Source organism: Sus scrofa, chromosome 14 (assembly GCF_000003025.6).
Source record: "Sus scrofa isolate TJ Tabasco breed Duroc chromosome 14, Sscrofa11.1, whole genome shotgun sequence".
Taxonomy (NCBI): domain Eukaryota; kingdom Metazoa; phylum Chordata; class Mammalia; order Artiodactyla; family Suidae; genus Sus; species Sus scrofa.
This window is the reverse complement of record NC_010456.5, coordinates 43,644,767-43,668,787: the sequence shown is the minus strand read 5'-3', so window position 1 is coordinate 43,668,787 and position 24,021 is coordinate 43,644,767. Positions and strand designations below refer to the sequence as shown.

At 48.1% G+C, this 24,021-nt stretch overlaps 1 protein-coding gene across 1 annotated transcript in view; it reads right to left on the bottom strand.

Moving 5' to 3' along the window:
* The window catches only part of MYO18B (myosin XVIIIB), a 219,907-nt gene that overhangs the window by 18,942 nt on the left and 176,944 nt on the right, over window positions 1-24,021 (bottom strand). The window contains 3 exon segments of the mRNA XM_021073682.1: window positions 3,583-3,720; window positions 5,004-5,048; window positions 14,113-14,243. Coding sequence (XP_020929341.1) covers window positions 3,583-3,720; window positions 5,004-5,048; window positions 14,113-14,243 — 314 coding nt within the window.

Here is a 24,021-nt window from a genome sequence, read left to right as displayed (position 1 = left end):
CAAGCCTGTGAACTCCCTCTCCCGGGGCCAAGGAGGTAATTTAGTGTCTCCGTCTCCAGAAGCTCTTGCATTTATTAGCGGCAGCTGCATGATTCCTGGGCTGTAAATCATAAAGCTTTAGGCGTATTTCTCTTGAGCTGACGTCCCCATATAAATAATATGGGGAATGCTTTTATTTTTTTGGCAGAACACTGCTTTCTCTCTCTCTTCTGTTTTTAGAGTGACCTTCTTTCTCAGTCAAATTGGAAATGTCCAAGAGACTCATTTTCAGAGCCCTGGGATGGGCCAGGTAGAAGGGGAGGGGCTCCAGGACCCTAGTACCCTATTGTGTACTACCTCCCAGCAGAAAGAACACTGGGATGGTCTGGCAGCATCTAGTCAACTTCAAAATGCAAATGCCCTTTGACCCAGAGAACCACTAGCCTGTGTGCTTAAGGATGTGGGGTTTTTAAGGCCCAGGCGAATAGCAAATACCCTGAAATCAACTAAAAGTAAAACAAGAAGATTGCAGTTACACAAACCATGGTATCATCTTCAGATCTTCTGCAGGAATTTGAAGGAATAAGATAGACTTGTGTGTACTGACGGGGAAGGTCTCCAAGGTACTTTGTGTTGAAGAAAAGAGGTACATTGTAAGACTGCATGTATAGCATAATACAGATAGTACAGCATCATATCATTTACGCTTTTTAAAAGCCCACAGACATGCTATGTATTTGTTACAAGTACATGTATGTTCACAAATGCAGAGAAAGGTATGGAAGGATACACACCAAACTGAAGATGGTGGATACCTTTGGGAAGGGAGTTGGGGCTGGGGTGGTGGTCAAGGGAACTGTATCCTTCTTAGTTACATTCTAAGTTCCTGAAAAAGGTAAGTATTTGTGGATTATAGAGCTGGAGGTCAAGGCACCTGAACTAGGTCAGTCCTTACTATAAACTTGGGTAAGATATTTCCCTTTGTGGACCTTAGTTTTCCCCATTTATATACTGAGCAATTTGGACTAAATAATGCTAGTGGTCCCTTATAACTCAGAAGTCCTAGAATCTTTACACTGTAAACATTTCCAAGGACAAGGCTCGAAATTTTCAGGGCTTAATGCCATGGAGTCTGACACTCAGTAGGCACTTAATAAACATCTTTTCAATGGATGCTGAATGTTGAACAATGATCCTTATGCAGTTTTAATATTAATAATGGGCCAACTCTCTGCCAGTCAACTTTGCCAGGTGAGTGATCCACCTCCTGGATAAACATCAGAGAGTCACAGCAGGGTGGTAAATACAAATACAGGTTTTAGAGGGATTCAAACTGCTGAATGACATGGAACAAATTACTGACCCTCTCTAAGTCACAGTCAGTGTTGAGCTGTGACCAAATACAGTTAATATTTCTGCTCAAGAGTTGATATTATGGTCAGTTATTAATTAAATAAATATTTATTGAGCACCATCTGTGTGCCAGCCCTAGGGACACCAACATGAAGAAAACTGATGGAGCTTATGGTCCCTTCTCGCCTCCTGCCCCACACCACTGTTCCTGGTGTAGGCACCTCTGCTTTGAACTGAGGCTGGATGAGGGTGAGGACTTGGAGGGAGAGAGGGGTGCCTGGGGGTGCTGAGGACCACCTGCCCAAGGTGCAGCTATGGGAGCAGCAGTTGTAACCTTTTTTTTTTTTTTTTTTTTTTTTTTTGGTCTTTGTAGGGCTGCGCCCAAGGCATATGGAAGTTCCCAGGCTAGAGATCAAATTGGAGCTACAGCTGCAGGCCTACACCACAGCCACAGCAATGCCAGATTCAAGCTGTGCCTGCAACCTGCACCACAGTTCACGGCCATGCTGGATCCTTAACCCACTGAGCAAGGCCAGAGATTGAATCCCAGTCCTCATGGATACTCGTTGGGTTCATTAATGCTGAGCCACGATGGGAACTCCCTGGTTGTGACCACTTTTGCCAGAATCAGTTGATCCCTCATCTCTGGGCCTGAGATTCCTCTTCTGTAACACAGGGGTAATGACATCCACCTCCTGGGGTTACAAAGCAGCTACTTTTGTGAGCTCTTTCTAGGTGCCCAGCTCTGAGTGAATCCTCTGATTAACCTGGACAATGATTTACTCAAAAGAAAACACGAAGAGAGAAGTTAAGCAACTTGTCCTAAATCTCACAGCTGCAGAGGAGCAAATATGAGATTGGAACCTCAATGCTCATACTTCCATGTACTAAAACCACTGCAGCCTCCCGTCTCCCACCTGCACAGGGGCTATAATCCAAGGGCTAAAGGCCCTTCTCATCATATAATTACAATCATGAAACATGGGGATTATGCTAATGAGCTCTCACAAGCAGCTCCAGCCACCTCCAGTTCTGCTTCTGCTGCCTTACACACTGGCTGATGGGGAAAACCAGGTATTTAGTTATTTGGAGAGAAAAAGTCCTTGTCATCTGGAGTTCATAGAGGACATGGCTCTTTCTCCACACAGGTCTTTGTTTTTAATTAAGGGCAGTAATCAGATAATCTCTCTTTAATTAACGCCCCGATGCACCCCATTTTCACAGCCTCCCTTTGATATTTTCGACATCAAATCTAAGATTCTCTGCAGACACCGCACCAGACATTTTGCCATTTGCCATTTGCCGAATAGGCCCGAAAGGCAGGTGTGAACTTCCACCTTGTTCTTTTTGTAGAGACAACCCCCTGCTACAGAGCAAGCGTGTTTCAAGCCAGGAAGGGGTTGTCTGGGTTTGCGCCATTAGTCTGTGATTTCTTCCTTCTATCTTATCACATTGGCTCTTTTGTTATCACACAAACGGTGTGCATTTCATCTTAATTACACATCTGCTTAATCTATAATTTCTGATTTATGGCCATTAGCTCCTAATTACAAGAGGGTCACCCTTGGCAAGGAAAATCAAATGAGCCGAAAGGAACAGAGCTGAATAGCAAGAGGAAAGATGGATTGAAGTACTACAACAGACTCCCAGGGTCCGTTTGTGGGAGGGTCCTATAGACCGTGAGGGTCCCATAGGCCATAACTGCAGGTGTCTCCTCTGACGGTAGGAACAAAGCTGAATCTCCAAGGAAGAAATCATCCAGCCTACCTGCCTTTGCATGGACTCCCCATTAAGAGAAACAAAACCAAAAACCTTTAGGTAAATATGTTCATAAAGAAAAACTTATATCCAAAAATTATCTATAAATGGGAAACTAGTAGGACTTGCCTTAATAGAAAACAACTATAACAATTCCACAGCTATTTCAAAAAAAAATGTTCACCCCACGCTATCTAAAATCATCTGGAAAACCATGTTTGAGGGAAGGCTGTATTAGATCCTCATCATATCAACTGTTTGGGGCAGTAAATACAATTATATTTCCTGTTTTACAGATAAGGACATGAAGGTGCAGAGATGGTAACTGATCTGCCTAAAGTCACACAGCTAGGAAGTGACAGGGTCATACCTCAAACTGCACCATACTTGTCCTTGCCTAGGACACAGAGAAATGGAAGACTTGAACAACGCCTTCAAAGTCAGAGAGTCTTTGAGCTGCTGGTCATCCAGAGGCAGCAGGGAGATACCTACCTGGGGCTGAGGATACGGCTGCTGATGGCTGACTGTCGAGATGGGGTCCTTGCGGTGTCTGTGGCCAGGGACAGAGTACAACTCAACCAGGACTGCAGACTGCCCTCTGGCTGGGAGCTGAGGATGGAGACGTTATCTCTAGAACCAGAATGCAAGAGGCTGTCAACATGATGATAACCACAGTAACAGCAATAACTTGACATCCACCCCTTTGCGTAAGCCAGACATTGTGCTAAGTGCTGACATGTACAGTATTGATCAATGCTCCCAACACCATCTCTGAGAGGGGGAGCCAGTGCTGCACCTATGACATAATGAGAGTAATGGGACCTGGCGAGGCCAGCTGGGTCTTGACCAAGGTTACCCAGTTAGTAGTGATGCCGTTGGGACGCAAACCCTGGTCCCTCCAATTCCAATGCCCATGCTAATCACCTTTGCTCTTCTTCGGGAAGATGAACACTCTAATATTGATGCTGAGGTATCTCCTATTTTGGAGTAAAATTTGGCACTGAATGTCATATCAAATGATATGTTCATGGAGTGTAGCAGGTCTTAACTCCTTGCCCGCCTTGCCTAGAATGTCTTCGTGGATAAGGACTTTATTTATATGCCCCCAATTTCTGAAAGCAGCACAGGGAGGGACTGCGTGGGCCTCTCATTGATGTGAGCAGTCAATGGCTATTTTATCTTCTGGCTGATATATTCACTCAAATATACATTATATAAAATAAATTCATATACACATGAATGTATTCATTTGTTTATAGAACACTCTATGCCAGGTACCATGGGAAGGAACTATAAACAGGAAACTAACATTGACCTTCCTTCAAGATCCCATTTTAGCAGAGTAGACAGCCATATAAAATCCATGAAATAAAAAAGAAAATGATCAGTCCTGTAGCTAGGGACAGAGGATAGGTTCTAAGGAGGACGAGGAGGGAGCCTTGAGTTGCTTCTTGGAGGTAGAAGGGAAGGAACCAAGTACTGGCAGTGGAGCTTGTCTGAGGTTAGGGCTGGGCCATGCAGGCCTGGAGTAAAGAACTTCAGGTGGGAGGAAGCACATCCACACAGGTATGGAGGGCATGGATGACAGGAAAGGTAAGAGTCCCAGGTAGAGGGAAAGTAAGGGTCAGAAGGTACAGGGTTGAAATGTCATCCTGAGGCAAGGGCAGCCACTGAAGGGTCTGAGGACAGTGGCATGGTAAGTCATGGGCTTCTGTTTGTCTACATAAGTTGGACAGTTCAATAGCATGTCCCCAGTTCTATACGTTGTGGCCATGGCGTCAGAGGTCTCAGGGGCAGTGTGGATAATTTTCCAGGTGGGAGTGGGTGTTCCCTCTGCAAACTGGACACAGAGAGCCAGGGGCTCGTCTTTGGCTTCTGTGTGACTGGCTAAGTTCTACTCGGGGTTAACTTACATCTCTTTTCTTCCACTGCCACCACAGTCCACTGCTGTCTGGACACTAGAAAGAGGCACAAGACAGAGTCTGTTATCCTTGAGTTGCCAGGGGCTGGGGGAGAACATGGTCTTTGATGTTAAACAAACCTGGGTTTGTTTGAGTCTCACTTCCAATTGCCACTGTGTGATCTTAGGCAAGTTGCTTGCCTTCTCTGAGCCTCCTGAGCTCTTTGTAAAATGTAGCTAATAATGGGCCTCCACCTCCAGAGTCATGGAGCAGACTAAGTGAGATAACCCTTATAAAGCTCTCAGCATGGTTCTTGGCAAATAAACAGTGTTAATTAAAGGGGAGAACCATTACCACTACTCTTATTTTAATACAACTAGTACTGATATTAATAGCATCATAGTTATCAATGAGCAAGGCATTTGCTTTATATTCTTTGTGAGTGCTTGCAAATCAGACATGGGGCAGCAGCAGTTGGCTTTCCTGGCACATTCTAGGAAACTCTGAAACTAATTACAATAGCAGCTATTCTTTGGGGATCATCCCTTGGTTCAACAAATACGCCTTACACACGATCTCACTGAACCATCTTGCCTATCTCCACTGTAGAGCTGAGAAAGCTGACACCCTTGTCTAAGGTCAGACAGCACTGCATGCCAGGTTCTGTAAGAGCTACCAGGCCCATGCTTTTATCAGAGTGCAACTGGCCAATACATGGGTGCAGACAGCAAAACCACAAACCTCAGACACCTGAGCCATCCTTCTAATCCTGGTTCCTCTGGCCGGGATCTCTCAGCTTTATTTTTCACCGGGAGCTGGCTATCTCCTCTGAGGGATGCACCTGCAGCTCCTTGGTCCCTGCCCTCAAGGACCTCAAGGACTCTTGGGGCTTTTACTAACATCTCCCCATCCCCAGCAGACTACAAGAGCCTCTCACAGGCCAAGGATATGACTTATTTGTCCCTTTAGCCCCAGGGCTCAGGCCAGACCAGGAGTTCTCTCAGACAATGCCTGGTGAGTCCAAAAGAAAAGGGGTCTGTAAATGACAGCCATGGGCCAAATATGACCTACACATCTGCTTTTATAAAAAGTTTTAATGGAACACAGCCACCTCCCTCATCTGCATTTTGGCCATGGCTGCTTTTGCTCCACGGTGGCTGAGCAGAGTGCCTGCACTGGAGGACACATGGCCTGAACAGCCTAAAACATTTACTATCTGGCCTTTTAAAGGAAAATTTGTTAACCTCTCCAGTATAACAAAAAGCATCTTTTGTGAATGACCCTTTGAGAGGTGGAAGACCTCGAAGATGTCAAAGATGTCAGCATCCTCATCCCTAATCCCAAGAACCTGTGACTGTGTTTCCTGACAGGTTAGGAGGGACTTTGCAGATGTGGTTAAGGTTACAGATCTTGAGACAGGGAGGCTATCCTGAATTATCCAGGGGTAGGGAGTGGGCCCAGTCTAATGACTCCAATCCTTAACAGCAGAGAACGGTCCCCAGATGTCATCTGAGGGAGAAGTGGCTGTGAAAGAATAGTCAGAGATGGGACATTTCTGGCTTTGAGGATGGAAGGACCTACAAGCCAAGGACCGTGGGTGCCTCTAGAAACTGTAAGAGGCAAGGAAATCGATTCTCCCCAGCGCCTCCAGGAGGAACACAGCTCTGCTAACACCTAGATTTTATTTTAGCCCAGAGATATCTATGTAAGACTTCTAACTAATTAACAGAACTATAAGATAATAAGCAATGAAATTTGAGCTAATTTGTTATGGCAGCCACTAAATTTGTGTTCATTTGCTCCAGCAGTGATAGAAAACCCCTGCAATAGAGTATCTTTGTGACTCTAAATCTTAAGGATCTACATAAAATTTTTGATACAGCTTTTTAACAAACTATTTAAAAACACTTAACGGCAAAAACTTTAAGTGAAGCAGTTGATGTGAGCAGAAGCAGCTCTATTCCCACAGGTGACCTGAGTCTGGGAACACTAGACCATAAGGAAAGGTGACCGAGTCCTAGTGCCCTCACTGTGTGGCCTTGGCTTCCTCTCTTCCCTGTTCAGGGCGTCAAATGTCCCCATCTGTGAAGTGAGGCCTTTGCACCAACATGCTGAGGCCTTGTCTAGCTTGGTTGCCTGAAAATTAGATGCAACGGAGAGGATGCACTTAGGCCTGAGAACAGGAGGCTCGGTCCTTTATAAGCATCTTTTATGAAGACTATGGAACTTCCATTTCCCCAAATGTACAAATGCGGACTCAAATTTTAGTGCAATACCTGAGGGTTCATGGTATACTCTCTTAGAACTCATGCATGGACACACCTGCCCTTGACCTATTTGTTCATAGACTCCAGTTAAGGATGCTGGTTCCAGCTGACCAAAGAAGCTAGAATGTGCTAGGTGAGGGCCCATGGGAAACATCCAGAGGGGTCTGAGTGAATAGGGCTACATCTTCTGAAACGCTCATAGAAAGAGAAAAAGAACTGAGGAGTCTTGTGGCCCAAGCCACAGAGTTCAAATGATGCAGCAGGGCCTCAAAAACAGAGAGGGTGAGTTGTATACAGAACAGGTTTCTCGGGTCCACAAGCGGGGAGGCTGGACAAACACTGGCTGCAGTAGGGCTGGGACTTGAGGCAAGATGCCAGAGAGGGATGGGCTTCAGGCCCATTGTCCGCCACAGGATTCTATGAGTCTGGATTAAAAAAGGCTGCCCAGAGATCCTGATGGGTGTCCAGGCAACCTCATGTTTCCATAATCCTAGGGCGACTGGCCTGGAACTTTGTAGGAGACAAGGTCTGGGCAGCCAGGGAGACTTCCTCACCTACTTCATTGGGCCGAATGACAATTTTTAATTGAACCAGCACAGGAACATTTTTAGAGAACAATGCAACCAGTCAAGGCATGGGCTGGTGTAAACTGTCTGGCACAACTGGACATCTTAAAGTCAAGGAGTCTCTAGTCTGGGGGGAAAGAGCCCTTTCAGAAGGAGGAAAATTTAAACACTGAGTCCACCCAGGGGGAACCTTCCTTTCTCACTCCAATCAGAGGCTGCACTCCATCCTAAGCTAGGGTTTTCTGTAGGAATTTGCTTTAAGAAGGAGGTTCTTAAAGAAGAGAGTTTAAAACACACTGACTCTTCCACCACAAGGAGTCTGTGGACCTCAAGCTCCATGAGGTGGATCTGTGTTTGCCTGTCCCCACACAGGAGGTGCTTATTGATGATGATGAAGACAATGAGATGTTGTTAACCTGTGGTGGGTAAGCAGAGGCCCAGGAGGAGCTGGTGGCCTGTCCATGGTCCTGACCTCCCTGGCAGTGCAGCCAGAACTGGAAACTGACAGGGGGTCCCTTGGTTTTTCCCTCATCTCCTGAAATGGGGTCAGTGGTTCTTTCTCTTGCCTCGGGGCATGTACCTTTTCAAGAAGAACTTGGGCCAGGTTATTTGTGGAAAGGAGGACGGCTGATGAGCAAGGGAAGTAATTAAATGTTGTATTCCTTTTGGGTGCTTCTTCACCAGACAGCTCCAGTCTGGATGCAAGCACTGCCTAACAAGTAATACACAAATATACTGGCTCCACATCACAGCAACAGACCCAAGCTCACCGGAATGACAGGCCAGATATGTGGCAGAGAACAAAGACCTTGACCAGAGAAAGGGGGAAGGAGGGTAGGCTTGACAAGTGTAGGTGGTGGCGTCAGCATGGAAATCAGATCATAGCCCCACCAACTACTGGGTGACTTTTTTGACTTTTCTAAGCTCCAGTTTCTTCATCTGTAAACTAGGGGCGATAATGGTACCAACCTCAGAGAGCTGTTGTGTGTATGTACAACATGTTAAGTTGTGTGGTCCGGCATGAAGCAAGTCCTCAGGAAGGAGTACCTATTAGCACGATGCTCATTATGGCTTGTAATGCCAGAGTAAACAAAGCAGTTTGGAGCCCTCACTCCCCAAGTACCCTACTAGCTAGGTAGTCAGGCTTTCCAAGCTAGGAAGATGCTTAGAAAGACAGGTGTCCCCTGCAGCCTCATTTAATCATGTGCTATCCTGCACTAGGGCCCTGCAATGTAATTTGGAACATCTCAGAAAAATGGAGAAGTGCTTTAAGCTATTCCTTCTAAGCAAAATCAGAAGGTAAGAGAGTTGTGGAAAAAGGATGTGGGCAGTTCCAGAGCCCGTCCTACGATATAGTGGGACTTTCACAGTCTTGTCAGAGCATGGGACCACTAATCACCTCAGAACCATGGCTCAGTGGCAGCAGTGATCTTTGGTTTGACCTAGGTCTTTCTTCTTGTCCAATTGCAGCTTGTTTTAGCCAAGTTAAAAGGACGTAGGCTGGAAAATGTATAACTTACACCAACACGGCAATAGAGGATTCCTTTCCAAATCATTCATCTCAGGTGGGACCAGCTGGCATGGATACACTCTCAGCTGACCCAGGAGTCAGAGGTCATCCACTGACCTCTCCACACTCCTCCCCACCACATCCCAAACTCCTGGCGAACGATGGAGCTGCCGCAGACCCTGGGCTAGGAATAGATGGGGCTGTCAGCTAACGCATCCCACCCTCCATGAGTAATGAGCATGCTCCGGGCCCGGGGGAACAGCTTAAAGCATTTCTCCATTAATCTAAGAAGGTTGACGCTGCAGTCTAAGTTACAACGCAAGGGCCCTGGTGCTGAGAGCACACGTTTAAATGCTGCCGCACAGGCCACCTGGCTTTCTGAGCACGTAGCCACGCTTCCAGCCTAGAAGGCCTGTTACACTCGGATCTAATTCCCAACATGGGGAAATGTGACTTTTCATAATTTGAACAAGTCTCTCAAAGAACCTCACCTCCAGCTGAAGCACCGTTCTTTCTCTCTCTCCCTCCCGGGGTGGGTTTGAATCCTAATTGAGAGCTCACTTTGGAGAGGTACCTCGGATCTGTCCCTCAGGCTCCCATCCAAACCTCTTACCCCAAAGCAATGACACAATTAAGAGGGGAGCTCAGTGCAGAGCTGCCAGCCTGGGAAGTGCACAGGCCAGCACCGGGGTGGGAGCTGGGACCCTGCTCCAGATGGTGGCTCTACAACCCAGCAATGTACACACAGCTCTTTTCACTGGTGGTCACCGACTGAACTGCGTGGCGGCCAGGCAACATGGTTTGTATGGTAGTAATTCTCTGAAAGGTGTTGAGACTTCTCTGTGGGTGATTCTTCCCCAGTCTGCCCCCACTCCTGTGCCATTATTGAAACCTATGTTCCATGTTTCAAATCTAAGACACAAGACAGGGAGTCAGGACCAAGGCCTATGAGAATTAAGAGATGCTTACTAAGGAGCCCTGGTCTCAGGGCTGGCTCCATGGGCTTATGGCCTGGGCCCAGAGGGCTGTGCTCATGTGATGCTCTGCTGGGACTGCCCTGCAATTCCGAATCTAACCTGAACAAGAAGCCTCATGTTCTCATGCCACGGCAGGCCCACGGATAATGTAGTCAATGGTGCCACGGGGACCCAGCAGGCTTCTGTGGGTCCTTCCAGAGGGAATGAAAGGTGAGTGAGAGCAAAGGAGGAAGTGGGGGAGCATTTATCCTGCTCAGGAACACTGGTCCACGTTCACTCCCTAGAACATTCCTCGTCCACCCTGACTCACCCTTCTCCAGGGCTCCCGTGTCTGGCTCCTTCTTTTCATCCATGTTTCCATCAATTCTTCCTCTCAGAAGAATTCCCCCGTGTCCCCTGCCCTCGTAACTATTGCTGTGTCCTAGTGTTTCATGCATCAGTGTGTCCACTGTATTCATAGACAGGGACACATACAAGTGCACACACACACGCCTGCTGGAATGTGGGTGCCATGAAGGCAGAGGCCACACCTGTATCCTTCACTCTGTGCTCCTCAGGAATTTCACTTCTGTCCAACCTCAGGCAACTTATTCAATCTCCCTTTATCTGGGAGGAATACGGTAACAAAAAGGAAGTGGAATAAGACCAACACCCTGCACAGTGTCTGGCGTGGAACAGGTCAGAACCGAACACATGCATGAATGGAACTGAAGAGGGCTAAGCCCCATGCCAGGTACATGGTGCTGGGCCGGGGGTTGGTATTCTTCCACTTACTTATTAACCCATCTTACTGATGAAGAGACTGAGGCTCAAAGAGGCTAACTCATTGAAGGTCATGCAGCAATGCACTGCTGCCTCCCTGGTTAGCAGTCAGGCTTGTTGAAAGGCTGCACTGCTGCCCTCCCCACTGCCACCTCTACTTCCAGTTGCAATAATTCTGCTTATCGCCTGGGACTCGTCCAGGTACAAGATGCATTTCTTCATACCTGTCATTCTATGATCATTTCACCCCTCATGCAGCCCTGAAACGTGGGCAAGGTCCCTTCTGACATTAGGAAGTGAAAGGTGCTGGGCAGACATAAGAGATCCAGATGAGGAAAAGGAATCAGATGTCTGGCCCAGGAGAAGATAGGAAGCCCCAGAGACAAAAGATCATGAAAAGGCAGACAGAAAGCTAAGGTTCAGAATAGATTCCCAGGGTCCCAGGGACTGGAGTCAGAAAACCTGGTTCGGAACGAGGAAGGCAAGTCTGAGGCTTGTTACCTGGAGCAAAGATAGGTAAAGGTAGCTCCTTTCAGGATGAAGCTGAGGGCAAGGCCCCTTTAAGTCCTGAGAGGATCCCTGTGTGAGATCAGAGTGAGGTCTGTAACCACCTGTGACCTCCCGCCAGGACCTCATTCCTTAGGTGAGACTCTGCTCCGTGTCCCTCATCACATCTTCTGCCCAGCGTGTCCCCACACCTCCAAGCACGGACTATCTGCCTCTTTACAGTTCTGCTGTTTTTAGAACTTGTATTGCTTCTTAGAAAAGCAATCTCTTGCTCTGCACGTAAAAGTGGTTCAAGAGTTTTGCTCATTGGTTTAAAAAAAAAAACAAAACCAATCCTAGTACATACACAGCCATTAATTCCCACTATAATTAATGCAAAAGCTCTAGCATTTCTATTAACGGCAAAGCCAGCCCAAGCATCAAGCGGGTAATATGGACACGAGGGGTTTGTAATTGCAAACGTTAGTTCTGTCATGACACTAATAAAACTGGAGGAGGGGATGGCAGACGGGGCTCCTGAGTGTGATCATGAACCGGGAGGCAGCTGCAGCATCAGTATTTGCTATTCCACAGCCATTGGGCAGCTGTGCAAATGAGCAGGGCGTGGCAGGAATCCTGAAAACGTAGGAGGAAGCCATTTTTGCATAAACTGAGGCTTTTCTAGAGAAAGCCCTTTATTTGGAGGCAAGTCCACTGGGTCTCGGTCACATGAATGCTGAGTGAGAATGAACACCTTCATGGGAAAGCTGGAGGTCACAGGCCTCTGAGCAGCTGATGACCAGGCCAGGACCTGGTCAAAGACAGGAAGTGTTCAAGGTCTAAGATCAGGGATATAAAGCACACGACTTATATGAGCAACTCTCTCAAAGCAGGCACTGGTATGGCTAGGGGTGTGTGAGTTTGTTCACTGCAGAAATCTGAGAAAATCTAAATAAGCTTTAAAAACCCCTAAAATTTAAATCACCAGAAATGCTTTCCCTCAGTGTTAGATAATGTTGGTATGTTTCCTTCCTGTCTTTCATTGGGACTAGACACGGTCAGTTCTAACACAGACACACAGGCAACTCTCTCCTGTCTCAAGCCCACACCTCCCACCAGCCAGCAGCCAGCCCTGCCCTCGCCCTAGGAAGATGGCTGTGATAGGCAAAGGTCTGGTGTAGGGGGAGTTCCCATCATGGCTCAGCGGTTAACGAACTAGTATTCATGAGGGTGTGGGTCCGATCCCCAGCCTCACTCAGTGGGTTAAGGATCTGACGTTGCCATGAGCTGTGGTGTAGGTCGCAGATGCGGCTCGGATCCTGCGTTGCTGTGGCTCTGGCGCAGGCTGGTGCATACAGCTCAGATTCAAGCCCTTGCCTGGGAACCTCCATATGCCGCAGGTGCGGCCCTAAAAAGACACACACACACAAAATCAGTATAGGGTGTGCATATGCTGTGTGGCCTTGAACTTCTTGGAGGGCAGGGTCCTCCTGTAGAAAAGGAGAGGGTTGCACTCTGTGGTCAGATATTTTACTGTTCTGGCTGCAGCACAAACTATCTCCCACAGAGATAAGACCAGAAGGGACTGGCTGCTGGCACAGTCCACCTGGTGTGTGTAGGGGTGGTTTGCTGGCTCTGGAGGAACCACGGCTGAAGGTTACTCTATCCTGTTCCTCATCTTCTATTTTCTCTCCCTTGTTGCCTAGGCTTGGCTGCAGGGGCCTCGATGGAGGCAGAGATGCCACAGCAAGATGGGCAGCTGTGATTTACTTCCACAAAAGTAACATGTTATGGCTGCAAAGGTCACTCAGGAGAACAGCACGCTATGGGTGGGACAGCTGGGGCCCATGTGCCCAGCCAGGACGCCCCAAACTCCCTGAGCTGAGTGGCCCTCTCGTGGCCTATGGCAGCTTGAGACTCGAGTGGAGAGAGAAGGCACCTGCCTGACTTCCAAGGAAGGAGAGAGACCTGACACTGAGGTGAGGGGTCATGCCAAACCCCAGCCATCTGATCCTGCATCCTTGAACCAGCTGTTGTAAAACAACACTCACTGTTCTGTGCAGCATTTACACGCACCAGGCACGGTTCACCTACCAACTCACTTCACCCTCACTCACAACCCTAGGAGGCAGAGAGTGGGTTGAGTGTATAGAACGTCCAGACTGTAGGTCAAAAGTGGTCAAATCCTGGCAATTTCACGTGGTCTGTACAACAGCGTTATGTCCACTTTACAGATGAGGGAATTAGGCCCAGATTGGACATGTAACCCCCCCCCCAAGATCACACACTGGAGTCCCCTTTGCAGCCACTCTTTCAGACTGCCTCTCCAAAGGCTTGGCGAGCCGGCCTCAGGGTTTCAGCAGCAACATAGAGACGTCACCTCCAGTGGGAGCACCCTGCCGCCCCTGCCCTGAGCCAGCCATCTCTCCCATGCCCCCAGCAGCGGTGGCCCCAGACCCCCAGTCCTGAGAGTGGGAGCACTGTGAAGACTGCAGAGCCTCAGGGTGCAGCCCACCTGCTGCGCCCAGCCCCACCTGACCCCCCATAGGCTACCTCTCCGTGTCACTGTCGCTGGACGCCACCTCTTCCAAGGCTGCCTGCAGATCAGCGATCCGCCGGATGGACGTCTCCAGGTCTGTCTGGAGAGTCTGCCTCACTGCCGCGAGCTCTTCCACATACTTCTCCTGAAGACAAAGACCATAGCACACGTCGGCCTTGGGCAAGACCCTCAGCCCCCTACGAAAGTGCGGGGGAGGGGGCTAGTGTTCACTGGGGCCGTTACACAGTGGGTACCCACACAGGGCTCTCCCTATGCAGGACTTCTGGACCCTCAGACAGATGCTCTGAATTTTACAGAGGAGGAAATAGATGCTTGGGGGTCCCGGAACAGAGCCACTCACCCACCCACCCACCCATCCTGGGGGTGCTGAACCCACCCTGACAGACTCCAAGGAGACTCCCGACACTTTGGATGGAGGGGTAGATATGTGATTCCAATGAGCCTTTCCCAGCAGGGTCGCTGAGGCTGGTTCTCGAAGTTGAGCCTCCACCCCAGGGACAGATGCAGAGCAGGAGGTTGGGGGGAGAGCAGAACAAAAAAAATGGGTCCCTTTCAACTCTGTCACCTACGCTCTCCCAACCTTCTGTCCTCAAAGGCAACAAAGGCAGAGATGAAAATCCCAGTGGGGCTCCCTCATTCCTGAGAAACCTTCCATGCTCAGCATCTCATGTTCCTGACTCCACTCAGGCCTCTCACGCCTGACAGGTAGGTCTTTATTATTGTTCCCACTTCACAGATGAAGAAATGAGGCCTTGGGGAGCAAAGGCTTATTGACCAAACTGGAACTCAAGCTTGGTGCGCCTGACTCTCCTCTTGATGCTTACCCCATTCCTTTCTGCCCTAATCGGGTTTTGTCCAGACTCTCTGGAAAATGTGAATTCCATTTGTAACATTTTCCACAGACGCCTCCCCTTTCACACAATGACTGTCATCTGAGGTTGGGGACCTTGGGCAATGTCTAGAGACACTTGGCTGTCACAGCTGGGAGTCTGATGGCACAGAATGGAGACCCAGCATGCTGGCCAGCATCAACATGCACCCAGTGGCCCACTCCCAGAGCATTACTTCATACGAATGTCAGTGGCATCCAGTCTGAGAAACCCTGGGTTAAACCCAGAAATCCACCTTCTGGGGATTAATCCTACAAGGATAACTCAAAAGACAGAACAAGGCTCTATAGCCAAGAATGCTTGGAGTGGTACCAGTGATGACACGGAGAGGCCGAGAGCTGCCTCTAAACTCACAACTGGGAATGGCTAGGGCAATCTGGTGTGTCTCTTTGATGCTATTAGGCAGACATCAACATTACAAATAAGGCTCGTGGCAAAGTGGAATGCTTCTGTGAAATAACGTGAAGCAAGCAGAATAGAACAGGGAAATATCATGCCCAGGTCTATATGCAAATAGCACACATACTGGAGGGGAGACTTCGAGAGCTAAGAATACTTATGGATGGGAGCGAAGTTACAGTAAGAGAGGATTTTTCCTTTAAGCTGCTCTAATTACGTCAAATTTATCTTTTGACTGTTGTTTTAAGAAACACATCTCTACCAACTGATGAGAATGTGAGGGGATGAAAATAAAAGGGTTGAGGGTCGATCTAAGTGCAGCTCCCCATGCACCCCGTTAGTTGTGGGAATGTAGTTCACAGCTCCTCTCTGAGCCTGGGATCATTTTTCTTTGTTTTGTAGACAAAGAAACTGAGGCCAGTGAAGTGACTCAGGCCAGTAAGGAGCAGAACGCTGGTCTGCCCTGCTTCCAGGCCAGTCATCTTTCTGGGGCTGTGTCTTTGCACCCCAGTGAAAGTCATCCAGGACCAGGGCTGCTCTATTTTATGGGGACATGCTCAGCTCTGTGCAGCAGATCTGCCTGTCCATTCATGGTACCTTAATTCTGTGCCTTTCAACTGATTTTGAGTCATTTCCAATTTCAGAGAGAGAGTGAGCAAAGACCAAGGGAGCTGAAGGGCCAAGTCCAGCTGGGGAGAGAAGGGAGGGGTGGCATGGACAGGAGGGGGTTTGCAGAGGGGCTGGCAGTCCCCTGCAGCTGATGGAAGCTGCTGGCTGTGACACCCCCATCTTGGTGTTAATGAGGTGAGAGATGGTTGGAGGCGGGGGGGGGGGGGGCAGGCAGGAGGCTTGTCAGAGGAAATCACACACATGGTGGGACTGCATGGTGGGTGCTCGCCCAGGACACCAGCCTGTTAGCTCCTAAGATACCTAGGAAACCCACTGGGTAAACAGGCCCAGGAGCTCACAAGAGCATTGCCCGGCTCCACTCCCTACTAGTGGGCTGGGATGATGGCATCACTCAGAGGCGGAGGGGACGAGGCACCTGGGTGTTTGTAAGATGTGAGATGCCAGCTAACGTCCACATCTGGGCCATTTCGGGCATGTGGTGGATGTTCACTGCAAAGGTAGGAAAATGGACCGCCAAGCACCTAAAGGCCTCCCCAAGGTTGCACGGCTGGGAGACTGGGCACCCAGGTCTTGGGCTCCCAGCTGAGAGCCCTTACACCACATGGGCTGAGAGAGGAGACAAGAGCCCAGACGTCCCCTCTCGGCTGAGCTTGGGTGACCTTGGCCCAGGTCAACATCATGCCACAAGGTCCTACAGTCTCAACTGGCAGGGAGCCTCCTGGGGGGCAGAGGACAGGGACAGGGTGGGCACTGGGTCTTGGATGATTGGCTCTAAATCGGGATTAAGCAGGTGAGTAGAGGAAATGGGGACCTGAGATGCATCAGATCCATAATATCATGAAAGTGAAGGTAGGCTCTGGAGCAGGATGCCTGGGTTCGAATCCCAGCTCTACCACTCACTGGCTGTGTGAGCTTTAGGAAGGTCAGCCTTGACTCTGCTCTCCATGGGTAAAATGGGGAGAGTAGTAGCCCCCTTCTCAGGGCTGTTGTGAGGGCCAAGCGAGCATGACGGAGATAAAAGGCACGGCCAATGGCAACGTGACTATCATTTAATTCTCAGAGGAGAATGAGGAGCCCCTGGATGGGTGTCCCCACATCATGAGCAGAGATGCCCAGGTCACAGAGAATAGGAGGTGGAAATGCAGGACTGGGGTGAAAAGTTTTTTTTACCATGTGCGGAGGAAAGACATGGTGGGAAGCAAGGTCGGCTGACAGGTGAATTAACAACAGCGTGGAGGAGAGTTAAGAACAAGAAACCCATTGCCAGATGGGGGGTATGGTTCTGGGGACCTGCCACACCACCCACGCTGCCCCTTTGCCCTCTGTGCCCCATCCTCCATCTGCCTGGGAATGCACACCAGGCTCAGCGGGAACCTCCTGAGGAGACAGATTTGGCAAATGTGAGTCTGTGTAATCAGCAATCAGCAAGCCTTTCCCGCTTCAACTCAAAAACCAAACAGCATAGCTGATTGCAGACACCAAGCCATTAGGGGAAATGGATGCAGTGCCCCCAACAATCTCCCTGGGGAGGACGAAACAAGGCCCTGGCCAGAGACGGCTCAAGGGACATGGGGGCGGGGGCACAAGGAAGGGTGCATGAGGGAAGCCCTCCAGGTTTCTTCTGCCTCTGTGACCAGCAGCGCTCAGGACTGGATCAGGACTGCTATGCAAACAGGGTTCGTTTTGAGGCCAAGCATAAATTTGGCCTTCTCTTTTTAATCTCCCTTTGGGGACTTGGAGCAGGAAGAAATAGGGGGAAAACTAGGGTATGAAACTGTTTCGTTTTATTTTTTATTTTTTTAGGGCTGCACTTGTAGCATATGAAAGTTCCAGACCAGGGGTCAAATCAGAGCTGCAGCTGCCGGCCTAAGCCACAGCTCACGGCAACACCATATCCCTAACCCACTGAGCAAGGCCAGGGATTGAACCCACTTCATCATGGACACTATGTCAGGTTCTTAACATGCTGAGCCACAAGGAAAAGTCCAGGATATGAGACTGCTTGGGTGGTGAGATGTATACAGCAGGATTCCTACAAAGTGCACCTTGTGCCCATATTCATCTACAGCTACAATACAGTGATGGGTGCATTATAACAGACACACAACAGTGACACAAATTATGCAGCCATTATATATGTTCCCATACCATTTAGTCAGTAAGCATTTACTGAGCACCTACTATGTGCCAGCACTGACCTAGATACAGGCACAGTTAGATAAAACCCTAACTTCTGTGGAGCGTCTCTCTCACCACCTGGACCACTGGTGTCTAGAACAGAGCAGGCACTCCCTATATTCTGGGGCCGAGCGCACTGTGAGAGAGGGGAAGGGAAGAAGGTCAGGGTATCAGGTTTACCAAGGCGCCCACAAGGAGGTCAATATGAGATGCCATGGTCTGTGATGTGCTGGCCTCCCCGGCATCACAAGAGTCATCAACCCCTGTTCAGCTCCCAGACAGCTCCCCCAGGCGCCTGCCGCTAGAGCTGCCTGTGTGGGGGAACACTTCATACGGTAATTAGTGGCTGCAATTAAAACCATCTCCTCTTGTGATGTTCAATAAGAGGCTAATATTTAAAACCCTTGTCTGGTTTCTCCGCCCAGGGCATCTAGTCTTCAGAGGACCCTCTCCTGTCAGCAAATGCACAGGACTCTCACATGTCACTTTCCGAGGCTCTCCTGGGGGTTGCCCTTCTGACCTCTCCAGCCTCCTTCGAGGCCTCCCAAAGCTAATTTCACCTGCTTTATATTATGGATCAGAGTTATCACAAAATACTCCCAAAATCCGATGAAAATTTATCCTGTTATCCTTTTCTTTCTTTCTTTCTTTCTTTCTTTCTTTCTTTCTTTCTTTCTTTCTTTCTTTCTTTCTTTCTTTCTTTTTTTGGCTACCCTGCAGCACAGGGATCAGATCCCAGCCACAGCTGTGACCTATGCTGCAGCTGTGGCAACAGTGGATTCTTATTCCACTGTGCTGAGCCAGGGATCGAACCTGCATCCCAGTGCTGCAGTGACACCAGTAATTGTTTGTGCCACAGAGGGAACTCCTTGTTATTCTTTTCTGATGCGCTGAAGACAAATAGAAACTTCCTGTTACTGAGTCTGGTGTTAAAAAAAATTATACACATGCATATGCTGTGTAAATATTTATAAATGAATAATTATATGGTAAATAAAAGTAATATATATAAATGTAAATATATATATATAAATACATACACGTGTGAATACATGTGCACATGTGTATACACACCCAAAAGTACTCCCCGTCTGACACATAGCACAGACTTAATATATTTGTTGAACTGAATGATAAATGAATATATTTATTTCTCTTTCTCACACAGGCAGGCATGTTGCTAGATGTGTGAAATACCTTCTCTCACATAATCTTTACAAGAGCCCTCGGAGTCACGTGCAATACAAACCCAGAAAAAGTTATGTGAGAATATTAGAACAAAGTGGGAGTGGAGTTATTAGCTCTGTGGGGTGAGCTATCAGGTGATTTTTATTTTCCCTTTTATACTTCTCCAGATAGTCTGCAAAGAAGATGAATTACTTTTACAATCAGAAATTTTTTTAAAAAAGGACCTTATTTCTCCTTCCACTGCAATGAACAACCCCCAGGTCCACCTGCTCAAAGCTTCTCATGGCAGCCTCATTATCCCCATTTTACAGATGAGTGGGCTGAGCCTCGGGAAGGTTAAGTCACTTACCCAGGGACATGCAGCCAGGACACAACGATCTAGAGTCAACCAGGTCTCCTGACCCCAGCCCACAGCTATTCTCCTCCTTGCCTCTATTTGCTCCTGCCTCATGCAAGGATGGCTGTGTCTCTGGAGGTAGGGGGACGTCTTTCCAAAAAGCAAGACGATGAGGAACTGCCATTGTTTCATTCAAACCATCCAAGGGTCACCTGCCTAGGAGAAAGGAGGCTGCAGAGGAAATTAAAAGCCCTGTGAATTGTGTCCTGGCAAGAGCTCCAAGGCCGTACTGACAATGCTGTGAGCAGTAGCAGGGAGTGTTCACTCTCATTTGGGGAAAGGAAAGAGCTGGAGTGCCCAGGAGAAACCCCAAATTATGCATCAGATTCTCTTATTAAGAGTAAAAAAGAGCCCAGCCTCTGGCTGGAAGCGGGACTAAAGAGAAGGTGGTTGTCACCAGGCAACATCCTTTCTTCATAATCTTCCTGCAAATTCACTGTTTTATTTCATTTTATGATTGGTGATAGACCCAGAGAGACTCATCAAAGATCCCAAGGTCACACAGCTAGAAAGTGACACACAGATTCAAGGTCAGGCCTGCCTGTTTCCAAAGGGTCGGTAAACACTGACACCTCCTTCTACCCTCTTCTTTACCTGTGGCAGGCACGTCTTCTCAATCACTGCACAGACCCAGGCAACTCGGAGCCAGAGTCCACTCTCTGAACTACCAAGATAAGTGCTTCTGTCTGGTGCTGCCCTGCACTCCAACTACCAGCATCAGCTGGAACCCCCATCTCTGCCACACTTTAAATGAACACAGTTCTCCTAGAAATGCCTCCTGACTCCTCCAAGAAGACACTTACATTAGTTGATTGGTTCAAGGGGGGGTATTTTTCCTTGAAAACTGATGAGTTCTCTGTGGAACCAAGGGAAGCTGAAGACCACCACGCTTAGGGAGAGACCCTGGTGGGCGGGGAGGGGGAGAATGCAGATAACCAGCAACACGGGAGCAGCAGAGAAGCACTGGCTTTGGAACTCTGAAGCACTATGGATTTTGAAGAACTACTAACCCTTTTTACTTTCAGCTCCTCATCTGTTAAAATGACTATTATCCATGATAAAAGGCATTGCAAGGAACAAATGAAATAACATAAAACTGGGTACATCTGGTATACCTAACACTGTGGCACATATTTGATATGTAACAAATGTTCCCATTTCCTTCTTTCAAAGTAAAGACTCTGAAAATATGAAGCCTGTGGGGATTTTATAGTGAGGATAGCCTCATTTTTCAGAAAATGAATTCTATGAACCTGACGCTTTTTTGTTGAAGCCGGGAGGATTTAATGCAATGCCTCCAAGGAGCCTGTATCAGTCAGGAAAATAGAAATCACTCTAGATCACTCAACCAAAGGAATTTAATATAGGGAATTGGTTTTCCAGGTGATGAAAAAGATGTGAAGCCAGGAGAGATTAGCAAGAGCAGGAAGGCACCGCCAACCTAGGGCTGGAAGGAAAAGCCCAGAAGTTGAGCCATCCAGCAGGCAACCTCAGAGCTGCCCAGTGGAAGCTGACTTCATGGGGAAGAGTACCTAATGGGATGTGGAATTACAGAGGCCGAACTGCAGCCAGGGACATCCTCTCACTCCCAGGCAGTGTGAGACAAGAAGAGATACCCCAGTTCCTCTCCTCCTCTTAGCTTTTATTGTCCCTCGCTGCCTTTCATTGGCTGAACCTACAAGAAGGCAAGTTAGGAAAACGGTTCTGCAATTTAGAGCAGAGCAGAGAAGGGGTGGGAATGAACCTGAACACAAACAGGAGGATTACTGGTACAGAGCACAAAAGCATCTGGGCTGTAGCCAGGCTTCATTATTAAAGACAGACAAGGGTGTTTCCAGTTTGTAAAAATTCACCCAACTGTACATGTTTGATTTGCACACTTTTCTACTTGCATCTTTCAAAGACAGTATTACAAGAAATCCAGCTATGATTGTCAAGTGTTATAGAACCAAACGATGAATTACAGCCCCCTAGTCTATATTAGTGATGGAGTGCTACGTAACAAACTGCCTCAATGCCTAGTCATTTCGATACATCAAATGTCATTCATTATCTCTCATGGTTTTCTATGGGTCATGAATTCAGAGGTGGTTTCTATGTGTGGTTCTGGCTTAGGGTAGGATGGATAATGACCCCCAAAGGTGTCTATGTCCTAACCCCAAAAACACATGAATATGTTTAGATGGCAAGAGGAATTTTGCAGATGTGGCTAAATTAAAAATCTTGAGATGAGCGGTTAGCCTGGATTATCTGGGTGGCGTATAAATGTAATCACAAAGGTCTCTATAAAGGGGAGGCAAGAGGGTCAGTGGGGAAGAAAGCAGCTGTGAGGAGGGAATTGCAGATGAGGGTGATGGAGCCAGGAGCCAAGAAATGCTGGCTGTCTCTAGAAGCAGGAAGACCAGGAGTAGATGGTACCCTTGGGCTTCTAGAAGGAACCAATTCCACTTTCACCCTGATTTTAACCCCTAAACTCATTCTGGACTTATGACCTTCATGACAATCAGAGAATAAGTTGTGTTATTTTATTTTATTCTGGCCATGCCCAAGGCATGTGGAAGTTCCCAGGCCAGGGATCTTGAACCTACACCACAGGGATCTCAAACCTACACCACAGGGATCTCAACCCAAGCTGCTGCAGACACAACACCAGATCTTTAACCCACTGCACCACAAGGGAACTCCTAAGTTGTGTTATTTTAAAGCTACTATGTTTGTGGTATTTTACTGCAGCAGCAATTGAAAATTAATACACGATGTGTCATGAGGTCCCAGTGAAGCTGTCAGCCAGGGCTATGGTTGCCCGAAGGCTCCCGTGAAGCTGGAGAATCCTTTCCAAGAAAATTCACTGGCCTGGCTCTTGGCTGTAGTCTCAGTTCCCTGCCACGGGGGCCAATCACTGAGCTGCCTGAGTGTCTTCCCAAAGTAGTGGCTGGCTTCCCCAGAGCAAGTGATCCAAGAGAGAGCAAGGCAAACACCACAGGCCAGTTATAACCTAGTGTCTACGTGACATATCATTACCGGTCAGTGTGGGAGGAGGCTACACAGGGGTGTGAACGCCAGAGGTGGAGACCTCTGAGAACTGTCTTCGAAGCTGGCTATCCCATTAACACTGAAATTCCTTCTCATATAGGCCCCATCTCCACTGACTCCCACCCACGAAAGACAGTCTGGCAGGAACCCTGAACTCCTTCTCATTTCTAGGAACACATTGGTTTATAGGCTGATGTATGCCTCCCCTCCCCCCAAAATATGCTGAAGTCCTAATCCCCAGTCCCTCAGAAGGCAACTGTATCTGGAGACAGGGTTTTTCCAGAGGTGATCAGGTTAAAAAATGAGGTCATGAGAGGGGGCCGTAACCAGTAGGACTGGTGGTCTTATGAAGAGAGGGAAATTTGGAAACAGAGACGAACACACACAGAGGGAAGATAACCTGAAGATACAGGGAGTGTGCCACGTGTAGACAGAAGACTGAATGAATGCATCTCGAATCTAAGGAACGTTAAAGATTGCCAGCAAACCACCGGGACAGAGGCATGAAACAGTTTCTGCTCTTGCACCTTCCGGGGAGCAAGGCCCTGCCAACATCTTGATTTCAGATTTTGAATCTCCAGAATATGAGACGATAAACTGCTGTGTGGCCAAGCCACCCAGTTTGTGGTATTTGGTTATGGCAGCCCAAGCAAATTAATATAACACCATGTGATCTCTCCTTTTTCTTTTATACACCGTAATGTTTCTTCTCTGGTTCTGATAGGGTTCGCTATAAAGAATTTAGAGAATAAAGAAAGTTGAAAAAAAACCATTAAAAATAGCCCTTAAGTCCGTTACTTGGGACAACCCCTCTTGATGACCATGTTGGTGTAGTTCCATCCGGTGTTTACTTCTGCATGTGCGTGACACACACACGGATGAAAGAGGTCTACTGGAAAGGGCAGAGTGGAGCTATCAGCCACGCAGACAAGCAGGGGACCTGGGCCCCCCAGCCCACCCCTCCAGCTGGCCTGCCAGCCTTCTCGGTTATCTCCAGGCAAAAGAGCGTGGGGGCTCTGGGTGCCTGCTTGCTCTCTTTCCTTTTCCTTCTCATTTTCCAGGCTGATTGTTTTAAAATGCCCCCGGCTATTGCCTGAAGGCCTTTACAGCTTTCTGGAAAGTTAGGTAACATGGGCTGTTCAAAATCTAAATGATACAGATCTGGCCTGCACAAAGTCTCTGATGTG